The sequence below is a fragment of the Herpailurus yagouaroundi genome, unplaced genomic scaffold (genome assembly GCF_014898765.1).
Source record: "Herpailurus yagouaroundi ecotype Mexico unplaced genomic scaffold, PumYag 187, whole genome shotgun sequence".
NCBI classification, from domain to species: domain Eukaryota; kingdom Metazoa; phylum Chordata; class Mammalia; order Carnivora; family Felidae; genus Herpailurus; species Herpailurus yagouaroundi.
In genome coordinates, this window is record NW_024412418.1 from 18617033 (window position 1) to 18644850 (window position 27818).

The 27818-nt window shown below is 37.5% G+C and overlaps 1 protein-coding gene across 7 annotated transcripts in view; it reads right to left on the reverse strand.

The window, feature by feature from the left end:
• Positions 1–27818, reverse strand: part of HIPK3 (homeodomain interacting protein kinase 3) — a 94663-nt gene that overhangs the window by 23015 nt on the left and 43830 nt on the right. For all 7 annotated transcript variants that reach the window (XM_040495497.1, XM_040495500.1, XM_040495498.1 and 4 more), the window contains exon 3: positions 1715–1838. In XM_040495497.1, coding sequence (XP_040351431.1) covers positions 1715–1838 — 124 coding nt within the window. The remainder of the gene's footprint in view (positions 1–1714; positions 1839–27818) is intronic.

The window sequence follows — 27818 nt, forward strand, 5'->3', positions numbered from 1 at the left end:
GACCTCAATTATCTTCTTTAAAAAACAGGAAAAAGTATAACTAGAAAATCTGTAGGGTCCTTCTCAGAACTAACAACAGGTGTCCAAGACTAGAACTGTAAAAATCCCAATCCAAAGTACAGCAGCAAATCTATCTGAAGTTGCCACAAGATGGTGTCCTGCTCCATAATACCATACATGTCACAACTTGTAACCCACAAAACCAGAAGTATACTTCTAGCATGTGACTGGTACCCTTGGTCCTTCAACAGCTAAGAGATTATTGGATTCTGCAACTAGATCACCAACTCATTCAAAACTAGCCACAGTCTAGCCATCTGCATCAAAGTTAGTGGCTGGGTAAAAAGCTGAAGGAAGCCAAGATGTATGTATGGAAAAGGTTACAGAAACTACCTTCTAAGAGGAATGCTGAACACAGAGGGAGAAAAGCAGAGAATATAGGAAGCCCAGCCTAAAAGAGGAGACTTATGGGTAGAAAGTCTATGGAAGAAGAGATTAAAGTTAATGGTAACATCTGATCTCATAATTACTATTAAATGACTTGTAGAATCACTTCAGCAACACTGAAGTCACCAAATTCACAACCTCTCAGACCCTTTTTGATACAGAAAGCTAAGCCCTGAAAGTCAGAAATAAGGCACATTTCATTGTTACAATTAGATTATGTGTGCATTGAAATGTTCTATTTTTTCATTAAAAGTTAAACACTATATTGCTTAAATAAAAATTATATTTATCCATTACAAACCAATTGAAGACAAAACTGATATAATCACTTTGTTAGTTTTGACTAATGTTTTCCACCAAAATATGATTTGAGTATATATATCTATCTAACAAGGGGGATGCTATGAAACTTTTTCAAAAAATACTGATTAAGATTATAATTACTCCAAAAATAACCTTGGTATTAAAAACAAAAACAAAAAAATAAAACAGCAAACAATATGATCTAATAGCTTAGAGAGGCTAATGAACATAACTGAAACTATCATGAAAAGTGTTTCATGAAATAATTTGCTGGATTCTACTGAGAATCATTTATTTATTTTTTTTAATTTATTTTTTAATGTTTATTATTTGAGAAAGAGACAGAGAGCAAGCAAGGGAGGGGCAGAAAGAGAAGGAGACACAGAATCAGAAGCAGGCTCCAGGCTCTGAGCTGCCAGCACAGAGCCTGATGGAGAATCATTTAAATAATGTTAAACAGATTTTCAGCACCGTTCAAAAACAACTTAAAATACTAAAGAGGGTTCAAGTGACTGAAGTACTTAAGTCCAATAATGGTTGTTGATTTAAGACCAATAGTTATGAGGCCTTTTATTCCTTGGAAGTGGCTGACATTTCATCCACCATCAAAGTTGTCACCCAAGCATAGCTCTATTATTTAAATGGATACAGTCCAGTCCTTTATAGGTCTGTAGCATAAAAATGATACAAAAAATTCTCCCAAGTGTTTTTTGCAGAACTGTTTTGGGGCCTGTGGATTGTAACTTTGTTTATGAAAGCTTACTTCAATTGTTATAAAAGTTTTTAAACAACCAAATACAGTTTTGAGATCTTGAATTTAAATTCCCTAAGGTCTCAGATTTTGTTATTTTATTTTAAAAAGATTTTGACAGGTATTATATACTTGGGAAATGCATTCATATAAGTCTACTATTTTTCTTTACATTCTATAAATTCTACCTCGATGATCATGAAGTTCTGTTACCTGATCATACTCCAAGGCTCCTGGGTAGAGTGGCCATCCAAGGAATAATTCTGCAATCACGCATCCCAATGACCACATGTCTATGGCTTCACAAAATGGCAACCCCAATATAATCTCTGGAGCTCTGAAATCAAAAGGAAAAAAAAAAAGAGTGATTTCCCTCTAAAATTATCTTAATTCATCTGACATTCTAAGAAAAGTTAATAAATGACAGAGAAGTCACCTTCTATTTATAGTAACTTCACTTTTCAGAACTCTTTGAAGCCTAGCCATTAAGCTTAAAAGGGTACAATGAATACAACCATTGCTAGGATAAAAATCTCTATACTTAATCTCATAGAGAATTTTATTAACATATTAAAAAGGGGAAAAAAAGCACAGATCTTGACTTTGCAACTGTAACAAATTAGAAATAATACACTAGAAAGAGAACTGGAAAATTATGAAATACATACACTGTGACATCAACAGAATTGAAAACCAGACACTGAAAGATAAGAGCAAAACAAAACAACCCCAAAGGCTAAAAGTGGATCTAATCCTAGATATTACTTCAGAACACAATAATAAATATTCACAAAACCAGGACCATTAGTCATCCAAATGGGACAAGACCAAGTACAATTTTAAGAGGCAGAAAATAAAGGACATTGAAACAGGTAGAAAGTATTTTATCAGTTGACAAGCTCTGATAACTTGGAAAATGTATTCCATGAAAAATATCATGCCCAGATAAATATGTGCTACTTCACATGCCCTGCCATGATAAAATTAACATTCTGAGAGGCTTCACATACAGCTATGTAATTCCCAAGTAAGCCATACAATCATGGTTACCCTGAACAGTCTCAAACTTACAGAGAAGTTATAAGAACAATACAATGAGTGGGTTTTTTTCCTGAACCACTTGAGAGTAATTTGCTAAATAACTCTATACTTTGTATTTCCTACAAACAAGGATATTCTCCCACATAACCACAATACAATCATCAAAATCAGGAAATGCACACTGGTACATCTCTACTCTCTAAGCCCCATACCCCAAGTTTGGTCAATTATACTAATAACAAATGTCCTTTATGGCAAAAGGATCCAATTCCAAACCATGCACTGCATTTAGTTGTAGTGTCTCTTTTTTAGAATAATGTGGGTCTTTCCTTCATTTGTATGACCTTGGCATAAGATATTACAGGTCAGTTATTTGTAGAATGTCTCTCAGTGCAGGTTTGCCTGGTGTTTCCTCATAATTAGATCCAGGTTATACATCTTTGGGAAGAGTATTAGAGAAGTGATTTTTTTTTCTCATTATGTGCCATCAGGTGACATACAATTTTGATTTGTTCTAGTACTAATAATGTTCACTTTGTTCCTCCTTTTCCCTTTGTAATTAAATATTTTGCAGGATTTCAGTTTGGGACTGTATATATAATCCTTTCTTATCAAATTTTCAATTTACTCATTTATTTGCCTATGTGAGCCTAAATTAATGGAACCCTATTTTATCCAGTGCGTTATAATCCATTACTGTAGTTATCTATTTTGATACTCTAAATTTCCTAGACTTAACCAGTCAGAACTCTGTCAATGAGCTATGGGTCCTCATTAGTGCCAGGATGGCACTGTTCCCAGGTCCTTTCAGTATACATATTATATACAGTTAGACAAGATAAGTTAGACAAAATATACAGTTAAGCAAAATAAGGCTTCTGCTAATTTCTTTAACTGATACTGCTGTCATTATCTCCTAAGCCAGTGGTTCTCCATCTTGGCTGTACATTATCATCACTTGGTCCTGGCCACACTCCATACCAATTAAATCAGAAACTTGAGGAGGGGAGGGGTGGGGAGTGGGAGAGACTTAGGAATCAGTATTTTTTTAAAGCTCCCAGGTGATTCCAATACATGACCAAAGTTGAGAACCAAAGCCCCAGGCTCAAGTAGTTAGACCAATGGGAAGACCGTTCCATCTTCTCCCTACAGCTCTTCTGATCACAGTAAGTTCTAGGGATAAGCAAGCTGTTTTCTCCATTGATTTAGAATCTGTCCAGTGACTCTTCTGCTCCTGGACATCTCTGCTGTAATTAATACTTAAGGTTCAACAGACTCTTAATCCACAAGCATTTATTAAAAACCACGCCATCAAAGATCTTTAGAACATAGTTATACTTTCATTCTTTTGACAAAATGCTTAGTCAGTAAGGGTTTGTGTAGATGCATACATGTGAATTATATTCAGATATAACCAAATGCTAAATTGTGTAGAACGAGGGGAAAAAACAAGTTACACTAAGTTATCAATCTTACATATTCACAATATTGTACAAAAGACAGAGAAGATCTTACCCTTTTTTTGTTCATTATGATATACACAGAACCTAGCAGAGAATATGCACAGTAAACATTCCTCAAATAAGTCATTCCTATAAAGGTTGGGTCACACACAAAAAAAGGATCAGACTGAAATGAGTTTGAACTGACCTTGAGGAATAGAAGCCTAGGCAGAAAGAAAGAGAAATGGCCACAAGAGTTAATAAAGAGTAGGGACGCCTGGGTAGCTCAGTCGGTTAAGCATCCACTTCGGCTAGGCCATGATCTCACAGTTCGTGGGTTCGAGCCCTGCTTCAGGCTCTGTGCGGACAGCTCAGAGCCTGGAGCCTGCTTTGGATTCTGTGTCTCCCTCTCTCTCTGCCCCTCCCCCGCTCATGCTCGGTCTCTCTCTCTCTCTCTCTCTCTCTCTGTCAAAAATAAATAAACATTAAAAAAAATTTTTTTAAGGAGTTTTATGATTATTTTGAAATATTTACTATGAAAACGTAATGGGATTTGAAATTGGCTACTGGAAACTCCAACATCACATTTGGCAATGAAAGAAAAGTTAACAGAATGATAGTGCCTTGGATATACAACTTAAAGAGACTGAAATTATTTGATACCTGGTTAACAATAAGAAAGCAGTTTCTGTCAATCAGACAAAGAGCAATGAATTCCTTCTGCTGTTTGCTACCACTTAACAAATGAGCCAAATTTGTAATTGATGGTGACAAGAATGTGGAGCTATCTTTTCAAACTCTTGACCAGGAACTGCATAAAGCCACTTTAAGAATAAAACTTGAGATACAAAAGTTATACTCATAGAAGCAAACTTAAATTTCTCATTTTAAAATAAGAAAGAGAGGTGCATGGGTGGCTCAATAGGTTGAGCACCTGACTCTTGGTTTCGGCTCAGGTCGTAATCCCAGGGTCGTGGGATAGAGCCCCATGCTGGGCTCTATGCTGACCACGGATTCTGCTTGGGATTTTCTCTCTCTCTCTCTCTCTCTCTCTCTCTCTCTCTCTCTCTCTCTCTCCCCCCTCCCTCTCCCCCCTTCTCCCTCTCCCTCTCTAAAAAATAAAAATAAAAAATTAGAAAGAATTTTAACTGCAAGTTTTACACAAATTGTGTATTTGCGGTCTTCTGAAAGCAGGTTAGATGTACAAGAAATTTCTTGGGGGGAAGGCAGGGAGAGGAGGCAGGAGTAGGAGAAGACAGCCCTCAGACCTTGAGCAGTTCGCAAAGGGAGAATCGGACAGAGAGAACCCACCACTGCAGTGCTATTAAGAGAAAGTCTTGGCTGGGCCGATGCAGAGTCTCTAAGCAAAAAATTACCTGTGAGAAGAGCTCCCCACCAAGCAAGAATAGTCCAACTCTAATGCCCCTACTATGTTTGGTCCCTGGCTAGGTAGGAACAACCCAGATGCAAACCTGAAGTGCAACAACTGGAGACTCTCAGTCAACTGTGCTCCCCAAGAGGTTCTCTGAAAGCAGAATCTGAGAGACACAATTCCATGGTTGCCACAAGATTCCCCAAAACTTTTGCTATTTTATTTTCAAATACATATATATCATAAAGAAAATGCAACAAATTTCCTCACCAAATCCCATTCAAATGTGCCCAAATTCTCTCCAGTCTACCCTAGCATGACATAAAATATTACCATTTTCTATGTCGATCAACGTAAAAGGCTGGGAGGCAATACCTTAAAAGCATTTACAATCTAGATGAAATGGCCAGAGATGTCAGAGTTCCACCACTCAGTCTTATAATACATTAAACTTTAAAAAGTAAATTATGCAGGGTGCCTGGAGAGGGGGGGGGGGAGGGCTCAGTCAATCAGCTCAGGTCATGATCTCTCAGTTAGTGAGTTTGAGCCCCGTGTCAGGCTCTGCGCTGACAGCTTGGAGCCTGGTGGAGGAGCCTGCATCAGATTCTGTGTCTCCCTCTTGCTCTGCCCCTCCCCCGCCTCTCAAAAATAAATAAATATATATATTTTTTTTAATTTTTAATTATGAATGAAAGAATAATATATCCATCTGTCAGTAATGAATAAAGCTTAGTTTTCTGGTTATTTCTTAACTAGCTCTCAAATCCTTCCTCTGGGCTAACTATACTTTTGTATAAAAATGATCACAACAGGGATTCTAATATGTGGACCAGTCTTAAATTTTCTGTTCTTCTCCTAAAGGAAATTCTCCCACTCCTTTTTTCATCTACCCTAACTCCCTTCTGAGCAGCTATAATGTGGCAGTGCTAAGGATATAACAGGGAATACACATCATTTGTACTTCTGGAGACCAAGCAAAGCACATATTAAACATGTCTAACTGAATGGAAAGTATAACTAAACCTCTTGTCTACCACTCTATAAATAATAACTCACAATTAGAAATGTCGAACCCACAAACTAAAAAATTTAGGTCATATGGTAACAAAGGCAATATATACCTAAAATGCCATGTTTCTTCATTATTATTTTTTTTCTTGTCATGTGTTTTTAATCCAATTTATCAACATTAAGAATAAATTCTTTCGGGGCACCTGGGTGGCTCAGTCCGTTGAGCGTCTGACTTCAGCTCAGGTCATGATCTCGAGGTTCGTGGGTTCAAGCCCCACGTCGGGCTCTGTGCTGCTGGAGCCTGCTTTGGATTCTATGTGTGCCTCTCTCTCTGCCCCTCCCCCACTCATGCTCTGTCTCTCTCACTCGCTTGCTCTCAAAAATAAAAACATTAAAAAAAAATTTTTTTAAGAATAAATTCTTTCTACTTTTCTAAAACCTTGAAACACTAATATAAAATATAGGGTAAAGTGGAGAAGCTGAAAACAGAAAAATTTTAACTATGTAAACTGAACTCTGGGGACTATTGCCAGAGTAGAGGAGAATGTTGGCAGCAGATGCTTCAAATAAGAACACAGTGAAGTCCTGTCATTCAGAAAAGAAGATGACTATTAATGGAACATTTTATTTGCTTTACTTCATCTTTATTTACTTTTGTAAGTTGAAAATTCACGTACTGGCCCAAAAAACCAGCCCTGTTAGGAAAAAGGGTATCTCAGTTCAGGAGCTCAGGATACCCAGCTCAAAGAACAATTACATTCTTGTAACAGAGACAGATATCTTGGGTCATCACTGCAAACACCACTAAACCATGAACTCACATGATGATTTCATGGCCATCCTGCAAATGTTTATCATATTCCTAACTCACAGAGAGTAAGTTTTCTTTTCTACATATAGAGAATATAATGGTTAGGCAAGTGTAAATATCTAGTCTGCCTAAGAGCTTCACTTCTCATTAAAATTAATAAATTAGCATAATGCTGATATACTTCAGATTCTGGTGAGTCTAGTGACAGAACCACCCTGTTCTGGTCAAGTCCAGAACACTAATCAAATAATTTCTGAAATGACAAGCTAAGGGCCAGAAGCTGACGGTAAGTAACATCCCTCAGTGAGACTGAAAGGTACAGTCATCCAGGCTCCTCATAATGATACTTCTACACAAGTATTTATCTACATGCTAAAAAGATACTAGAGAAATGCAACACCAACTTGGAAAAGGTAAATAAATGGTAAACTCAGTAAGGATGAAAATACTAAAATGAGAACAGTTTTCCTAAGGTAGAAGATGCAGTAGGCATTTTTTAAGATAACACTTTCATTAAGGTATGGTATGACTCAATGGTTTTTATATATTCACAGAATTGTGTAACCATCACCACAATCAACTTTAGAACATTTTCATCATCCCAAAAAGAAATCCTACATCCATTAGCATTTACTCCCTATTCCTCCCAAACTCCTCCATCCCGAGGCCACCACGAAAGTAAATCTTTCGGTCTCTTTAGATCTGCCTATTCTGGAATCATCTAACATAATCTTTTGTGGCTTCTTTCACTGGCATGTTTTCAAGGTCCTAGCATGTGTCAGTACTTCACTAACTTTTATTGCTGAATAGTATCCCATTGTGTGGATATACCAGACTTACTTATCCACTCATCAAGTGATGGACATTTGAATTTTTTCTACTTTTGGCTAGTATGAAACATAAGTTAACCAAGAGAGGCCATATATCAGCTCCCAATGCTGTGGAGCAAGAATACTCCAGGGCTGAAGAAGGTCAGAGCATAAAGGCTATGCACCAAAGACAAGTGATGCCTCAGACAGAACTAGCCAGGACAGGAAGAAAATGCCTTTGATGGAATAGAAATCCAACAGGGAAAAGAGTGTTGAAGGAACTACCAATTTTTCTGTTTTAATTTGATGCAGCAGTCTTTATGATCGAGTTAATCTTGTGCTACCCCTTTGTCAAACCTCTAGGGCACTAAAAGAACCTCTTGCCCATATACTGGCAATCTGTTTTAAAAGAATGTGGATCATGGTGCAATTCCCTTCAGTAAGTTTCATAAGAACTTTATGCTATGGTGGTACTAAAAAATTGAGAATCAACGCGCAAAAGCTCTAGGAAGACAAATTTTGGAGTCTGGTAAGGAGCCACTAACTTCAAACAATGAAAACCATCTAAAGAGAGCTGTATTTCAAATGCTCAAGAGTAAGCACTTAGCTCTCCCTCCACTGGCAAGTAATTTACCAGAGCCTTCATATTTTCATTTTTAAAGACGCAGTTCTACGGACCCTACATTCTCTGAAGATTCTCTAAAGGACTAATCTTATGCTTTTACCTATAAAAGAATGTGTGTAAAATGTTAAACAGTATATACATTCCCATAATTTATTCATACTCCCACTGTCCAAATTCACACCTCCTCTCTTCTCAAGCCACCACCTCCTCCCCATCCTCATTCCGGACTGTTGTCCTTGCATCCTACTTTACTGAAAAAAAAAAAAAAAAAATAGAATTTGAAAGAAAGTTCCACCTTCTCATCATCACATCTACTAGCCCACTTGCATCTGTCAGTGCTTCTATCTAAGGCATCCAGGCTCACTTACTGAAGCATATCACTCCACCAATTTCTTCACCCATCCCTCTCCTCGTCTCTCTCTCTCCCCCCCCCCACCACAAACCATCTTCTTTATACACTCTCCATCAGCCATCACTCCTTTCTTTTTTTCCCCTTTATACAAGTCCTTTTTAAAAGCGCTATTTAGAAAAGCTGCCTCCAATCCTGCCCCCGTATTGAACTTACTCTCATCAGGCTTTCATTTCCCCACCATTCCACCAAAATAGCTCTCTTGTCAAGGTCACTATCAGCCACTGCACTGCCATATCCTTGACTTACTGGACTTGATGATTATATTATGCTCTCCTGCATTTGGTCTCTCTCATTATGCTCTCTCTGCATTTGGTCTTCTAGAACACCACTCTTTGTTCTCCCCCTTATCTCACTAGCATTCCCTTCTCAGATTCCTTTCTGGTTCCATCTCATGTCCACAAGCTTTAAATTCTGGAGTATCGAGGGTTCAGTCCTTGGATGTCCAACTTCTCTATCAACATTCACTCCCCTTAAGTGATCTCATCCAATCACAGAGTTTTAAATACCACCTCTATTCTTAACACTCTCAAATGTCTCTCTCCAACCCAGACCTCTCTCTTTACCTCCAGACCTATGTATCCAACTGTCCACTCAACATCTCTTCTTGAGTATCTATTAGAGATCTCAAACTAAACACATTCAAAAAGAACTCCCAATTTCCCCCAAACCTCTCCTTCCCCAACCTTCTCCATCTCAGGAAATGACAACGCTATCCTAGTTTCTCAGATTCATAATCTGGGAGAATCAAATTTGACCCTTCTCCTTCTCTCACTTTCCACATCTATCATCAGATCCCATTGACTCCAACTTCAAAAAAGATCCAGAATTTGACCATTTTTCTCCACCTTTACTACCATCACCCTAATCCAAGCCACCATCATCTCTCATCTGGATTACTGCAAAAGCTTCCTAACTGTTCTTCTTGCTTCTGCCCCTGTCCTCTACAACCTATTCTCAAGTTAGCAGCTCCATTTAAAACACAAGTCAGGGGCGCCTGGGTGGCGCAGTCGGATAAGCGTCCGACTTCAGCCAGGTCACGATCTCGCGGTCCGTGAGTTCGAGCCCCGTGTCAGGCTCTGGGCTGATGGCTCGGAGCCTGGAGCCTGTTTCCGATTCTGTGTCTCCCTCTCTCTCTGCCCCTCCCCCGTTCATGTTCTCTCTCTCTCTCTCTCTGTCCCAAAAATAAATAAACGTTGGGGGCGCCTGGGTGGCGCAGTCGGTTAAGCGTCCGACTTCAGCCAGGTCACGATCTCGCGGTCCGTGAGTTCGAGCCCCGCGTCGGGCTCTGGGCTGATGGCTCAGAGCCTGGAGCCTGTTTCCAGTTCTGTGTCTCCCTCTCTCTCTGCCCCTCCCCCGTTCATGCTCTGTCTCTCTCTGTCCCAAAAATAAATAAATGTTGAAAAAAAAATTTAAAAAAAAAAACAAAAAAAAACAAAAATAAATAAACGTTGAAAAAAAAATTAAAACACAAGTCAGACAACACCATTCTTCTCTTCAAAACCCCCAACAGCTTCCCATCTCAGAGTAGTCAATCCCTTACAATGGCCTACAAGGTCACACATGATTCAGCCCTTAACTACATCTAATATTTCCCATCACTATACCACTTACTTGCTCTGATCTACCCACACTGACCTCCTTACTGTTTCTAATCAGAGTTCCTGTTTCAAAATCTGTTCCAGGCAGAGGGAATAGCAGGACATAATCTCTTTACCCTTACTTTGTGTTTCTGCTCAAATATCACTTATTAGAAAGCCCCTCCCTGACCACTTTAAATATAGAAGGGTAAGCCCCTGCCAACACATAAACTTACCTTTCCTCCTTTATCCTGCTTTATAGTTCTCTATAGCACTTCCAACCAACTAAATATGTTTATTACCTATTTTTCCCTCCCCCACTAGTATATAAGTTCCATGAGGACAGGAACATTTTTTTCTTTTAAAGTAATCCCTATACCCAACATGGGGCCCAACTCACAACCCTGAGATCAAGAGTCACATCCCCTACCATCTCAGCTAGGCAAGTGTCCCAAGGGCAGGAACTTTAATTCTCTCAATGCTATATTCCCAGCAATGAGAAAACTGTGTGGCACATAGTAGGTACTCAGTCATCATTTGATCATGAACTGATCAAAGGGAGCTCTATAAGCATACATTCACTAAATCGAAAATGCTAAGAATATTTCTGTTAAATCAAATACTTAAGCCAAACGGGTAACAACCAAGAGACTTTTACATGCCAGCCACTTTGCATTTGGGAAAGCTAAATGTTTTGACTATATAAAAAACAAAAACAACAACTACAACAAAATACCATTTACTGAGCTTTAACAATGGGTCAAGCATCATGGAAATAACTTTTAATGCATTACCTCATTTAAAGAAGTGTTCTAAAAAGACAGATTTCTGCACTGTTCTTCTGCTCCAAGATAAAAAATGCTGGTAAACAAAATGTTCCACGTAAAACAGAAGAAGTCCTCAGCTGAGTACAGCCAGCCCACAGAATCATGAGAAATAATATATCATTGTTTTTGAAGCAACTAAGTTCGCAGTTGCTACACAACAACAGATAACTGATACAATACCCCAAGTTACCCAGAAAGTGATGGAACTAAAGATTTCAAATGCCTGATTCAAAAAGACTTTCTCTAAACCAACACAATCTCAAATTATTAAATCTTATGACTGAAAGAAACACAAGAAAGTCAAAAAGAAGACCTGGAAATTAACACCAAGGTAATTTTAGCAATGCAATTAAAATTATGCTCCCGTTTTATTTTCCACAGAATAGAAAAATACTAACTTATCTACGTTCTCTAACAGTTCCATAACATGAGAAAACATCTGTTATGTGCCTTTTCTGATTAACTGGTCCTTAGTTTTCTAGGATAATTTTTTATTTTTTTAATCTTTTTTAAGTAAGCTCTATACCCAATGTGGAGTTCAAACTCACAACCCCAAGATTAAGAGTCACATGCTCTACTGGCTGAGTCAGCTGGGCGCCCCTAAGACAATTTTTTTTTTTTTTAAGTTTATGAGAGAGAGAGAGAGAGGGAGAAAAGAGAGAGAGAAGACATGAGCATCAGCGGGGGAAGAGGCAGACACAGAGGGAGAGAGAGAATCTCAAGCAGGCTCTGCACTGACGGTGGGGCCGGAACCCACAAACCATGAGACCATGACCTGAGCTGAAGTCAGGACGCTTAACCGACTGAGCCATCAGGTGTTCCTAGGATAATTTTTGTTTGTTTTAAAGATTTGCCTGTCATTTTTTAAACCAACTTTTCATTCTGTATAAATCCTTTAGGAAATACATAATAACAGCAATAACATCAGTTACATAATGGCTTATGAAACAGGCAATGCTCTAAGTGCTTTTTAAGTATTAACCAATTTGATAGCTATGCTAATCCTTTTAATAGGTGAAGAAACAGATACAAGGATAAGTATCTTGCCTACGGGTCACACAGTTAGTACAAGGTACAGCTGGATTGAAAGCCAGGTTTTATGACTTCAAAATCCATACCTTTAACTCTTACATTTTAAAATAAATAATTCCTAGGATTACTGAAACTATCACACTTTTGTCTTACTGGAAGTTCTCCCACTTGGATGCTATACTTATCATTAAAAGTGTTCTTTTCTCTTTAAACATATCATCTTTGATTTTAGGACTAACAGGAAATGTGAAACATAAATACACTTATGTAAAAGAACTTAGTTGACATTTTACTCCTTTCTCTGATCTTTAAGCATTTACTCATCTTAACCATAAATAATCTTTCACATTAAATACACAGTCATCTGCTAGATACATCTTAGTTAAAATAAGGCTCTTACTTTGGCAGATACCGTGTTCCCAAAGATGACTGTAATATCCTTTTACAGAAACAATTAGGAAATGAGCTCAGCAGTGGATTTGACCATCTATACTCATAAGTACCAATTTAACATCACACACTCAATAAATTCTTACATGTCAAAGCCCTGTACCTAGCAAAAGACAGCAAAGACCTAAAGTGGTTATAAAAGGCAGGCACCAGGAAACGTACATTTGTACAAGGACGGCCAATCTAAGAAAGGATACACACTCAAGTTTTATAGGTAATTAACTCTGCGGAATCAACCTGGCAAGGAGGGGAAAGTATACATTTCCACAATATTTGTTTCTAAAACAAGTATCTAATAAGATACAAAAAAAAATAATGTTAAAAAAATTGTCAGTCACCTGGACTTTATAGAAATTTCATGTTTTCTTCTAATATTACTACCATCAAATCAGACCACATAATCAGTGTTAGGTGAATTTTGTTTCCTTTGCTATAAGGAATAATCTTCCAGCGAGAGTTTTTGAGGTAAGAATACACTGCCTCTGGAGAGAAAGGACATTGAATGTGCGTTGTAGAGCCTCTCTCACTGCAGGAAGACTGTGAAGGAGACTCTTCTAAGCACAACAGGGAACACTGGAAGACCTCTAACGATCCTTCCAAATCAAAATGCTATTAAAACCTATGAAAATATCAAAGAACATTTCTACAATGGGAACTTTTACAGAAGGATGACTGTTAAAATATACTAGTGAGTTAATTTCCAGTTTGATCACACCCTTGTCAATATTCTACAGTTTGGAGCTTTAAAAAAAAAAGTGTATTTATTTTGAGAGAGATAGTGCACATGTGCACATGTATAAGTGAGTGGGGCAAAGACAGAAAGAGGGAAAAAGAGAGAACCCCAAGCAGGCTCCATGCCCTCAGTACAGAGCCTGACACAGGGCTCGATCTCACAACTATGAGATCGTGACCTGAGCTGAAATTGAGAGCCAGACGCTTAACCAACTGAGCCACCCAGGCACCCCAGTATGGAGCTTTTTAAAAATAACCAACACAACCTCAACATTCTGAGAAAAGCAAATAAATTTCAAAAGGGACAATCAACCACTTCTAGAAATATTTTTCTAAATTATAAACATTTTTAATATGGTAAGAAATGCATTACCAGAGGCAACAACATCCCTACAAAATACTGGATATTCACATACTGTTTTTATGACTGTAATCGCAGCTATTCAATAACATGTTGAAATGCAATCAAAGTGCACACACTCTTAGAATAGACACTCATTCAAATGCAGCTTAAGTCACAAGCTAAAAATATCACAATTAAAAATATCCTTATTCCAAGGCCACTTAATCTTTTAAGTATGCAGGACAATGATACAGATCAAAGCACCAAGTACAAAGAACAGCAGTAATGATAAATAATTCCAAAACCTATTAAATGTTAAACCTGTGAGGTAGAAAAACAGGAGTTGGCAAAGATTTGATATTCATCACCAACATGCCAAATGTATGGCTTAGAGCCCAGTGTCCAAAAGGATGGATACATCAATTATTTGAACATCTAGCATCAACAGCTAGTATTTTGTAGAGAGAGGGGTCAGAAACATATCCCATTTATAGACAGCATTACTTCTTTCATGTTTTATCTACCAAGAACAGTTGGAAGATCACCAAGAATTCTCATGACATGAGAGAGAAGACTGAGAAAATTGTTAGTAATACATCAAGAGAGAGAGGCAAATGGGGTGAATTGGTAGGGGAATATGAAAGTATCCATAAATAATAAAGGAAAAACATATCTGAGTTGAATGTGTCTGCTTTTTATTTTGTTTGGTCATATACTACTGGATGTTAAAAAAAAAAAATCAATGTAACTAACATATATACAAACTATATTACTAGTATCTTACATTTGCATTGCATTTGTATTTTACAATCTGTTCAAATATTTTATTCTATGAGGTAATAAGATAAATGTTGTTATCCCTATTCTACAGGTGATTAGGAGGAAAGAACAAAACAATCCAGGATTTCCTAAATTTAACTATGAGATATATTTACAATTATAATGCATCATCAGTAGCTGCCAACAGAAGCTCATAATCTATAAATTGCATTTAAACTAAATCAGACAACAAAAAATATTTAATTGCAATAAATGATTCAATTTTATAACTTCATAATTACTGAAAATAACAAAAAATGTTTATGAACTCTTAAGAGTCAAATTCTGTGCCAAATGTTTTACACACATAATCTCATTAAATCTTATCAAAATCCTCTGGGGAAGGTACTATATTATCCCATTCTAGACATGAAGAAACTGAAGCACAGAAGCAACTTTTCAAGGTCTCTGTGGATGGCAGAGCTTGTAAACAACCTATGCAGTCTGAGTTGACAGTCCAAGCTCAACATCATGCAGATAAATCATCCTTATGTTATGAACTATTACAAATGCATTATTTAATCATAGGACCATATACCTTTGCATTAATAAGCTAGTAGAAGATTAGGCATTGATTGATCAAGTAATCTTACATAATCTGGTGGCACTCTGGAGTATACCATTTCTTATAGGTCAATGATCTTAACAGGGAAATAGAGTAGTTCCTCCCTTACCCAGGGGGGTTATGTTCTAAGACCCTCAGTGGATGCCTGAAACTACGGATAGTACCAACTCCCCCCCCACACACACACACACAGAGTTTTTCCTGTACATACATACCTATGATAAAGGTTAATTTATAAACTGGACACAATAAGAGATTAACAATAATAACAAATAATAAAACAGGATAATTATAACAATATACTGTAATAAAAACATGTCAGTGTACTCTCTTCCTCTAAATATCTTACTACACTATACCCACCCTCCTTGTGATGATATGAGATGATAAAATGCCTATGTGATAAGATAAAATGAGGGGAATGAGGCAGCAGGCATTGTGATGTATTGATCCTCTGACAGAAATCAGGAGAATCATTCCCTTCTGGACCACAGAAACTGTGAAAAGCAAAATCCTGGATAAGGGGTGGACTACTGAATATTACTATTTTCTCATACTTTTTTTCCTCGTATGTTGACATACTGTTAGACCCATAGAAAAGCTGCAAAATAATACAAAGAATTCTTCAACCAGATTCCCCAAATGTTAACATTTTGCCACATTTGTATTATCCTCTTTTATGTACATACACAAATATAATTTTTCTGAATCATCTGAAAGTTGCAGACACTGTAACCCTTTACCCCTAAATACTTGATTTAGTGTGTACTTCATAAAAACAAGGACAATCTCTTACACAGCCACAGTGTATTTGTCAAAATCAGAAAATTAATATTAATACAATACTATTACTCAGATTTTGCCAATATTCCCAAGAAATGCCTTCCTTTATATCAAACAAAATTTTTAAAACTAAGTAAACCCCAAACCTATGTCTCTTTAGTTTCATTTATCTGAAATAGCTCCTCAACATCTTTGTGGTTTTCCTGATACTGTCATCTTTGAAGAATACGGACCAGTTATTTTCTAGAATGGACCTCAATTTGTGTTCATTTCATGTTTCCTCACAAGGTTTAGGTTATCTATTTTCAGCAGGAATACCACAGCAGTGATGCTATCTTACACTTAAAAGCATATTTTGGGGGGGGGGGGGGGAAGCATATATTAAAAAACATATTACTACCATCAGTTTTTTCAAGGAATATTTATTGATACTTCTCAGATAGATTGTTATGTGCTGGTATAATCAAGTGACTATAAACTTTGGAGTAACAGAAGAGAATTCAAATCCCAGCTCTAGTAGTTACTTACAAAACTCTAGGCCTTAGGCATGTTATAAATGTCATTGCCACCTCAACTCATGCATTTGCAAATGAGGGATACACTTGCCTTTCCAGATTACTGTAACAATAAAATCAAGTACTTGGCACATAATTAATAACCCTTCCCCTCAAAAACATCTGAAGTTGACTGCTTGAGTGATTTTCCCAAAGTCACAGGGTCAATGAATGGTGATGCCAAAACAGAACTTGGGTTTAACCAATAAATCTCATAAGAAATAAAATGTGCCTTCTACAAGCAGTAGTGTTAATATTTATGCATGTGTCTTATCTTCTCTATTAAGAAGAATATAAGGTTCTTAATTATCAGGAGCTGCCTCTCACTGGGTTTGATACTTTATATAGCCCCTGGCAGACAGAGTATTTTATAAACAGAAGTCACTTCTTAAAGATGTATGCAATGAACACAAAATACTCCATTAGACACCATGCCCCCAAATACATGCCATTTTAATATACATTTTAAATTAAATTCTCCGGTATTTGATAACCTACAAAATGTCCAACTACGTTCAGCAACTTGTGTACCTAGAACAACAGAATTTAAGTGAATGTGAAAATATGAAACACCCACATACACATATTTTCCTCTACATACTTTCCTACCAGAACCATATATCCCAACAAATAACCATCCCAAAGAATTGCCAGAACTCAGTAAGAAGCCTTCAAATATACTGAATTATATTCCACCTAATAAAAGAAAATGGAAGGGTACTAATTAGCTGCTATCAGATTAATACCCTCAGCAAGACCAACTACAAAAACTGGATCAAACACACACACACAACAACTGTGTCAGTGGCTTTGGGGTGACAGTGATATGTCACTTTAGGTTCATCAACTTAACAAATTTGGGGTGCCGAGGTGGCTCAGTCAGTTAAGCCTCTGACTCCTGATTTCAGCTCAGGTCATGATCTTATGGTTCATGGGATCAAGCACTGTGGAGGCTGCCTGCTTGGGGATTCTCACTCTTTCTCTCTCTGCCCCTCCCAGCTTGCGCTTGCACGTGTGCTCTCTTACTAAATAAATAAATAAATAAATAAATAAATAAATAAATAAATAAACTTTAAAAAGAAATTACAACAAAATTGTAACAAATGTACTGATGTGGCTGAGGGGGCAGGGGAGTCAGAGCGGGAGAGGTTGTACTAAGGGGTATGGAAACTCTGTATCTTCTGCTCAATTTTGCTGTGAACGTAAAACAGTTCTAAGAAATAAAGTCTACTGTTAAAAAAAAAAAAAAACTGTGTGAAGTCATCAGAGAGCAAACAAAACAACTAGGACTTGAGGGAACAAAAAATCCCAGAGCAAAGAGAAACTGATTATTAAAGTTGGCCTTACATTTCCTTAAGGTAGTCACCAACTGACAGTCAAACATAGAGGCTGAACAGAAAAGAGTGGCCTAAATTTAGCCTACAGCTATTCCACTAAGCTGGGAAAACAAAATCTGGAATTCAGAACCAGCCAAGGAAGAGGGGCCATGGTGGATACTCCAGGCTTTTCAAATGAAACCATAAAGGGCTATATCCTAGGAACAAGGACAAACTGAAATAGACAAGCCTCATTTGGAATAACATGAGCTACCTACTCTACCTGGTTTCCAGAATTAAAAAGAACTATCTCTGGAGGAAGATCTTATCATCCAGAGTTACTAACATAACACTGTCCAACAGAACTTTCCACAATGACAGGACCGTTCTCTGTAGTAGTCACACGTAGTTACTGCGCGCTTGAGATGTGGCTAACGTGACTGAGGGAAAGAATTTTTAAGTTTATTTAATATTAATTAATTTAAATTTAAGCCTAAACAGCCATGAGTGATTAGAGCTACCATAATGAACAGCACAGCTCAAGAATTTTTCATACCCAAGATCAAGTACTAAAGAAACAAACAAAAAACGTTACCAGCCAAATAGGAAGTAAAATCAGATGTAAAGAAAGAAAAGGAGAGGGGCGCCTGGGTGGCGCAGTCGGTTAAGCGTCCGACTTCAGCCAGGTCACGATCTCGCAGTCCATGAGTTCGAGCCCTGCATCAGGCTCTGGGCTGATGGCTCAGAGCCTGGAGCCTGTTTCCAATTCTGTGTCTCCCTCTCTCTCTGCTCCTCCCCCATTCATGCTCTGTCTCTCTGTCCCAAAAATAAATAAACGTTGAAAAAAAAATGAAAAAAAAAAAAAAGAAAGAAAGAAAAGGAGAAAAAATTCAATAGAAGCCTTATAGTTATATAGCCAATGAAATTATATTTTTAAATTTTTTTTTTAATTTTTTCATTTTTGAGAGACAGAGAGAGACAATGCAAGCGGGGCTGGGGCAGAGACAGAAGGAGACACAGAATCTGAAGCAGGCTCCCTGGCTCTGAGCTGACAGTATAGAGCCTGACATGGGACTTGAACTCAAGAGCCATGAAATTATGACCTGAGCCAAAGTCGGTCACTTAACCAACTGAGCCACCCAGGCACCCCTTATAGCCAGTGAAATTATTACAGGGACTTTAAAATAACAATAGAAATGTTCGAGAAAATTTCACCATAAAACTAGAATTTACTTTTTAAAATAGCAAATTCTTGATTTCTAAATACAATTCCCCCACTAAAAAGAACTAAGTCTCCCAAGAGAAATGACTGATTAAAGGTGGGGAAAGTGTAAGGTGGGCATGGAAATCTTCTGGTGCCAGAAAATCATTCAGCAACAAAAGAAATTATCTACTAGTATAAAATATCAACAAATCACAAAATCATTATATTGAAATATAACCTTAGATAAAAAGGAGTACATGCTGTATTGTTTCATTTTTATTAAGTTCTAGAACGGAAAAAAGTAATCTGTAGTGAAAAAACTCAGATCAGTAGTTACATATGGAAGGGGCAAGAGTGAGAGACAAGACCAAATGGGAAGGGACAGGAGGGAAATTTTGGGGGTGATGGTAGTATTCTATTATTTTGATAGGAATTTGGGTTACACAGGTGTATGTATGCATTTGTCAAAACTCACTAAATGGTATACTTAAGATTTGTGCAGTTTCCTATATATAAAACTTACTTCAAAAAAAAGAATCATAGGGGTGCCTGGGTGGATCAGTTGGTTAAGCATCTGACTCTTGATTTCAGCTCAGGTCATGACCTCACAGTTCATGGGATTGAGCCCCATGTCGGGCTCTGCACTGACCACATGGAGCCTGCTTGGGACTCTCTCTCTCTCTGCCCCTCCCCCACTCATGCTCGCTCACTATCTCTCCCTCTCTCAAAATAAATAAACTTAAAAAAAAAAAAGAACCATAAATATTGAGCTATTTTAATTTTTTTTAACTTTTTAATGTTTATTTTGACAGAGAGACAGAGAGAGAGCAGGGGAAAGGCAGAGAGAGACAGAGACACAGAATCTGAAGCAGGCTCCAGGCTCTGAGCTGTCAGCACAAAGCCCAACACAGGGCTCAAACTCACAAACTGTGAGATCATGACCTGAGCCGAAGTCGGATGCTCAACTGATTGAACCACCCAGGTGTGCCTCAAGCTATTTTATGATTGACATGCTTCAGTGTTCAGTGGTACAATGTGCTAATGTCTACAACTTACTTTGAATTACCTTATTAAATAAAGATGGAATAATGAGTAGAAAAATACCTATGATAAAGACAATGTAGCAAAATGTTAATTGTAGAATCTAGGTGGTCAGGTGTATGCATGTTCACTATATAATCCTTTTAACCTATTTGTAAGTTTGAAAAGTTTCACGTTAAAATATTAAGGGCAGGATTTCAACATAGGCCAAGCAGAATTCAACACACACACCTCAGAGTCAACTGCTTAAACCAAAAACAAAAAAACAAAAAACAAAAACAAAAACAAACAAACCTTAAATGTAGCCACAGAGGGAAAAAAGGACTTGTCATCCACAAAAGAGCCAATTTGCTATGGAAATAATGGAAAGCCAAAATATAACTGGATAACATCTTTAAAGTGCTTTAAGAAAATAACACCCAAACATACCTGGGGAAAATATACTTCAGAAATTAAAATATTTTTTGCATAATTCACATATTCTAAAATTCATCTAGAAATGCGAAGGAGCAGAAACAAGGCTTTGAAGAACAAGCAGGAGGACTATCAGTTATGGTAATGACACTGTGGTACTGGTGCAAAAAGAGACAAAATAAGGACAGGTCATCATGGAGAGTCCAAAAACACCCACACATATAAACCCACAGCTGGTTTATGATGAAGTTGTCATTGCTACGCAGTAGAATAATAAATGGTGCTCCGTTTAAGGGATATCCACGTGGGGGAAAATGTACCTTAATCGTTACCTCATACGATACACAAAAATCAATTCCAGATGGATGGCAGATCTAACTAAATGTGATGGTAAACCAATAAAGCTTTTGAGGCACCTGGGTGGCTCAATGGGTTGGGCACCCGACTTCGGCTTAGGTCATGATCTCGCAGTCTGTGAGTTCAAGCCCCATGTCGTGCTCTGTGCTGACAGCTCAGAGACTGGAACCTGCTTCAGATTCTGTCTCCCTCTCTTTCTGCCTGTCCCCTGCTCGCACTTGGTCTCTTTCTCTCTCTCAAAAATAAAAAATTAAAATTAAAATTAAAAAAAATAGTAAATCTTTTAAAAGAAAATATAGGACGGGTGCCTGAGTGGCTCAGTCAGTTAAGCATACAACTCCGGCTCAGGTCATGATCTCTCGGTTCACAAGTTCAAGTTCGAGCCCTGCATGGGCTCTGTGCTGACAGATCTGGGGCCTGGAGCCTGCTTCAGACTCTGTGTCTCCCTCTCTCTCTCTGCCTCTCCCCTACTCATGCTGAGAATTTCTTAAATAGGACAAAAATTCTACTAATCTGAAGGAGAATTTTGAAAAATAAAGCAATACAGAGGAGTTTGGGGTACCAACACCCATGCAGTCAAAATAACTTTTGACTTCCCAAGAACTTAACAACTAATAATAACAACTAATAAAGCTTTTACGATAATATAGTTCATAAATAGATATTTTGTGTTATACACACACACACACACACACACACTATATTCTCCTAATAAAGTAAACTACAGAAAAATAAAATGTTATTAAGAAAATCATAAGGAAGATGGGGTGCCTGGCTGGCTCAATTGGTAGAGCATGCAACTCTTGATCTCAGGGTTGTAAGTTCGAGCCCTACACTAGGTGTAGAGATGACTTAAAAATAAAATATTTTTAAAAAATCATAAGGAAGAGAAAATACATTTACAGTACTGTACCATGTTCATCAAAAAAAATCCGCAAAAGTGGACTCATGCAGTTCAAACCCATGTTGTTCAAGGGCCAACTATATATTAAAATAAGATCATGTATTAAATTGGTCCGTGTATTCACCTAAGTCAGCTCTAAGAAAGTGAAAAAGAAAGCCACAGAATGGAAGAAGACATTTCTCCAAAAGATTTCATATTGAGAATAAACACTTTAAAAACCACAAATAAGGGGTGCTTGGGTGGCTCAGCTGGTTAAGCCTACAACTCTTGACTTCAGCTCAGGTCATGATCTCACAGTTCTTAGGATCAAGCACAGCGTTGGGCTCTACACAGAACCTTCTTGGGATTCTCTTTCTTCCTCTCTCTCTGCTCCTCCCCCACTCTCTGTCCCAAAATAAATAAACATTAAAAAAGAAGAAGAAGAAGAAGAATGAGACAGTCAAGCAAATAGAAAATCAGACAAAAGAAACTTCACAAAACAGAACATCCAAATAGTCAATAACCTTGACTTGGGTAGTGGTTATAAGGGTTAGTTCACATTGCAATTATGAAACTGTAAATTTTAAATTTATACACTTTATACTATCTTCTACTTTAATAAAAGTTTACAAAAAATGACAGATTAGCCATTATTAACACAAAGTCAATTACTTCACATAAGCTTTCAAAGGTTCTGCTCTGTGGGGTACACACAATGTAAGCCATCATGGAACAACTGGGAGACTCCCTACCATCTTGTTACCATTGCATAATTTTCCTTTAAACCATACACTCTTTTATTTTTAATAGCTTCTACTTATAGGGTGTATACAATCTCCCAAGACTATATTGAGTGCTTCACATGCACTGTGGAGTTTAACCTTCACAAGAACCTTTGAGGTAGCTATTAGCATCATTATTTTACAGATGAGTAAACTGAGGCTCAGAAAGGTTAAACAATTTGCTCTAGTTGACATATTAAGTGGCAGAACAGGAATTATGAACCTGTGAATAAATACGGTCGCATAATTTGTTACTTGGCATTATTTAGCACCAAACATTAAGTATACTGTTTATTTTTTTAAATTCTACCCTTCTGGGGCGCCTGGGTGGCGCAGTCGGTTGAGCGTCCGACTTCAGCCAGGTCACGATCTCGCGGTCCATGAGTTCGAGCCCCGCGTCGGGCTCTGGGCTGATGGCTCAGAGCCTGGAGCCTGTTTCCGATTCTGTGTCTCCCTCTCTCTCTGCCCCTCCCCCGTTCATGCTCTGTCTCTCTCTGTCCCAAAAATAAATAAACGTTGAAAAAAAAAAATTAAAAAAAAATAAATAAATAAATAAATTCTACCCTTCTTTGAAAATACTTCAGGGGTGCCAGGGTGGCTCAGCCGGTTGAGTGTCTGTCTTCAGCTCAGGTCATGATCCTGTGGTCTGTGAGTTCGAGCCCCACGTCAGGCTCCGTGTTAACGGCTCGGAGCCTGGAGCCTGCTTCGGATTCTGTGTCTAACTGTTCCTCCCCCACTCGCTCTCTGTCTCTCTGTCTCTCTCTCTCAAAAATAAACATTAAAAAAAATTTTTTTTAAGAAGAAAATACTTTATATTCAATGCCTCATATGAACTACTGAAAAGTCTCAGGTTTTCCTGTAATCCCTAAAAAGGAACACCATCATATCAAAAATACTATATAGTGCGTAAAGGCCTGTTACTAATTCAACGACATTCTCCTAAGAGTTACATGTTAATGAGAAGCAATTCAGAGCAAACAAAACCTTCAAAAGATTCACACACATACTTCTTTCATGTTACACAGTTCCCCACCAAACTACGCAAATATAAATTCTCTCAATGAGTTTATTCCTTCTAAACACTTCTAAAAGTATTTTGTTTTTAAAAGGTTTTCCTGTTTTCAGATGACTTTCACCAATTGACTGATTTCACCGACCAAATGCCAAATTCTACAATTACATTTTATCACTTATAAAGAAGCTATATCCTTAGATTTAAAGAAGCGAGCAGGGGAGAGGGGGAAGGAACCTCAAACAGGCTCCACACTCAGTGCAGAGCCCAATATGTGGCTTGATCCCATGACCCTGGGATCATGACCTGAGCCCAAACTAAGAGTTGGTCACTCAACTAACTAAACCACCCAAGCACTCCAAAGAATAATTTTATTATTACTTTGCTATTACTAAAAATCAAATATACCCATATTAATACATGTAAAAATTAAGAGTTACTTATAAACGCTGATATACCAATTCTCATTTAGGTATACTGGATTTCAGTTGCCTCTTCTATAATAAGTTAGACTAAATGTCTATGTAAATGTTTCCAACTCTAAAATTATTTGCTTCTGGGGCACCTGGGTGGCTCAGTTGGTTAAGCGCCCAACTTGGGCTCAGGTCATGATCGCGAAGTCTGTGAGTGTGAGCACCATGTTGGGCTCTGTGCTAACAGCTCAAAGCCTGGAGCCTGCTTTGGATTCTGTGTCTCCTTCTCTCTCTGCCCCTCCCATGTTCATGCTCCATCTCTGTCTCTTAATAATAAGCATTAAAAAAATTTTTCTTAATAAAATTATTTGCTTCCACATCACAATAACTTTAATACAACTATTTTATTTTTAGAACTGTTGATCATTAGTTTAGTCTTTAGGAAGGAAAGAGGGAAAAAATACACATTTACAATGCCGGGGAGCATTCTGCTACAATATGAAATGGCTCCACACCACAGAAGAGAGTGGACAGAGACTCCTGATACAGGAAAAGAGATACAGGGCTTGTGTTATCAAGGTGCGTACTAGAAAATCTACTGAAAAGTTACCAAATGCTTCCTAAGCATACATTTTTAAAGTATTTGAGTCACTTTTTTGATTACTCTGTCAGCTTTTTCCAGTTGTACAGGGCTATTTCAAGGCCAAAGGCACACCATAATCTCGATACCACTGCCATTAGGTTTCCAAGAGGTCGTTAGTTTGTGACATTTGCTGATAAGTACACCCTCATATTAGGAACTAGGGGGTAAGAGCAAAGTAGTAAAAAAAAAAAAAAAAAAAAAAAAAAAAATCTTCCAATTACACATCTGTGTGCACTTCTGTCATCTCTTAAACCAACCCGTAACACATGTCCAACAATGCAGGATAAACCGCAAAAGGCAGAGACTGTAGGTCAAAAAATTACTTTCCAATCTAGCACAGAAGTCCAGACCAGAACAAGGCACATGAAGTGTGGCAAATTGACATGTGAGGACATTTCAAAAGTAAAATCAATAGGATTTGGTCACACAGTGACTAGACATTGAGCAGGAAACCAAAACAAACCAAAAAACCCAAAGTGTCCAACAATGAGGAGCAGGGAAAATGATTCTTTAATAATCTTGTTATGGTAATATGAGAAGACTCTGGGAGAAAGATGAATCTTTGAACATGAGTTAGAAACATCCAGAGACTGTCCAAGGAAATAACTAAAAACAGAAATTAGGTGTTCAAAGGGGGGCCAGGTACCTAACTAACCTGAAAGGTAGGTATCTACCTCCTACCTTCAGGAAGGTATCTGAACGCTTACCATATTAAACAAACTGAAGTCATGGAGGAGAGTTAAGATCTCCAAGAGGGGAATATATTGAATGAGAAGAGAGTACAGGACTGAACCCAATAGAACCCAATTCATTTAAGAGGTTAAAAAAAAAAAAAAAAGAAAAGAACAAGATAGTTTGTCAGAGAAGTGAAAGAAGAATCTGAGGGTACAGTGTTTAGGAACCAACAAAGAAAGTTTCAGTAAAAAAAAGGACTAACAGCACTGAATGACAGAGGTCCAGCCAGATGTGGACTTAAAAAAAAAAAAATCAAATTTGGTGATTAACAAATAAGTCACCAGTGTCCTTCAAGAGAGGAGTTTCAGGAATATGAGGGAAAATCCCTGGAGAAAGAGCATGGAAAAGTGGAGAGGCAGGACTGAGTACAAATCACAGCTCTGCCACTTATTAGCTGTGTTAAGCAAGTTGCTTACCATATCTGAATCTCAAATTCCCTCTTTGTAAAATGTAAGTATTACCATTTGTCATGGTTGTTGTATGGGTAAGGGGTAGTTAAGAAAAGTTTCTAGCACAGTGGCTGGTATTAAGCAGCCAATAAATGTGGTTATTATTATACGAAACCTGTTTATCTTTACATTTTCATTGCCCATATAAAAGAGTGTCTACCAGTGTAATATTAAGACAGAAAACTTTTTTTTTTTCATGTAGTGCAGGTGATAAAAAAATTAAAACTTGATTTTGGTTTTGCCTATTTAAGCCAACAATTTGAAAGACCAGAAATAGCCTTATAATGACAAGAATTTGAAAAAAGGGGGGTGGGGCATTTTTCACACACTACTGGGTGAGATTATAAACTCAAGTAGTATGTTTCTGGAAGAAACTATGGCAGCGCCCACCAGCAAAATGTAACATAACCTTTTTGACCCAACAAATCTTCTAGAAATGTTGTGGAAATGTACCTAACAAGTGTCCCAGGACATACAAGAAAGATCCCTGTGGCATTATCAGAAAACAAAATGACATCAGAGAGAACTGCTTGAAGGATACAATACATTATAAAAATTATAATACAGAAACACAGCACTAAGTGGGGGGAATGCTCCTGCTTTGCTTCACAGCCTTCTCGATTATGGAATTTTTTTCCAATAGTAAGCATCCATTACTTTGTAATTAAAAATTAAATCAAATAATTTTTAATTTAGTACACTGGCTTTTAGATCAGTATATTCAAAAATTTTTTATAATTCAGTGTTTTCTCACAAAAGAAACGTTTGTTCTTTTTAATGTCAAAGTTTAACTCATTAGATCTCTCTCCTAAGTAATACAATCTCACCACACCAGCTGATACCTAAATTATTCACTGGCCACTAAACTTGTACTCTTCTGTGGCAGCAGGTACTCTGTTAATAATATCCACGGTGATGAATTCCATTCACAGGAAAATGCTGAAGACTCCGAAACAAACAAGCACACACATCCTGAGGTGTGTGTGAGGTTGGGACTGATACCATTACATTACACTCTATTACAGTACATTCATCAGACAGACAATGTGTACCTTTAACACAAAGCTATACAGCACAAGGTGGGGGGGAGCTGATAACCTCTGAAATTAAAGGCTTTTCAACATAAAAAAAAAATCACAAAAATATAACTACCACATGATGCAGCCACCCCACCCCTGGGTCCATAGAGAAAAGAACTGAAAGTTGGGTCTTGAAGAGCTATTTGTACACTCGTGTTGATAGCAGCTCTTTTCAAGATAGCCAAGAGGTGGAAGCAACCCAAATGTCCAGTGATAAAAGAATGGATGAACAAAATGTGGAATATACATACAATAGAATTTTTCAGCCTTAGAAAGAAAGGAAATCCTGACACATGCTACCACATGGATGAACACTGAGGACATTATGCTAAGTGAGATATACTAGTCACAAAAAGGCAAGGACTATATGATTCTCCTTCTAGGAGATAATTAAAGTAAGTAGTCAAATTCATAAAAACAAAAAGTAGAATGGTGGCGACCAGGGGCTGAGGAGAGGGGGGAAAAGGGAGGTATTTAGTGGGTATAGATCTTCAAAATGTACAAGATGAAGTTCTAGAGCTCTGTTTTACAACAATGTGAACATACTTAATACTAATGAACTACCTGCTTAAAAATGTTCAAGATGAAAAAAATGCTTAAGATGACAAATATTACTTTATGCGTTTTTCACAATAAAAAAATGAAAAAATTTCCATTTTAAAAATAATTTTGGTCACCAAACTGTTAGGCCAAGATGACAGTACAGTTTACAAATCAGTTCAATTTGTTTTTTTAAATATAGGGAGCTATATGGACAAATGTTTCAGAGTGAAATATGTAAAGG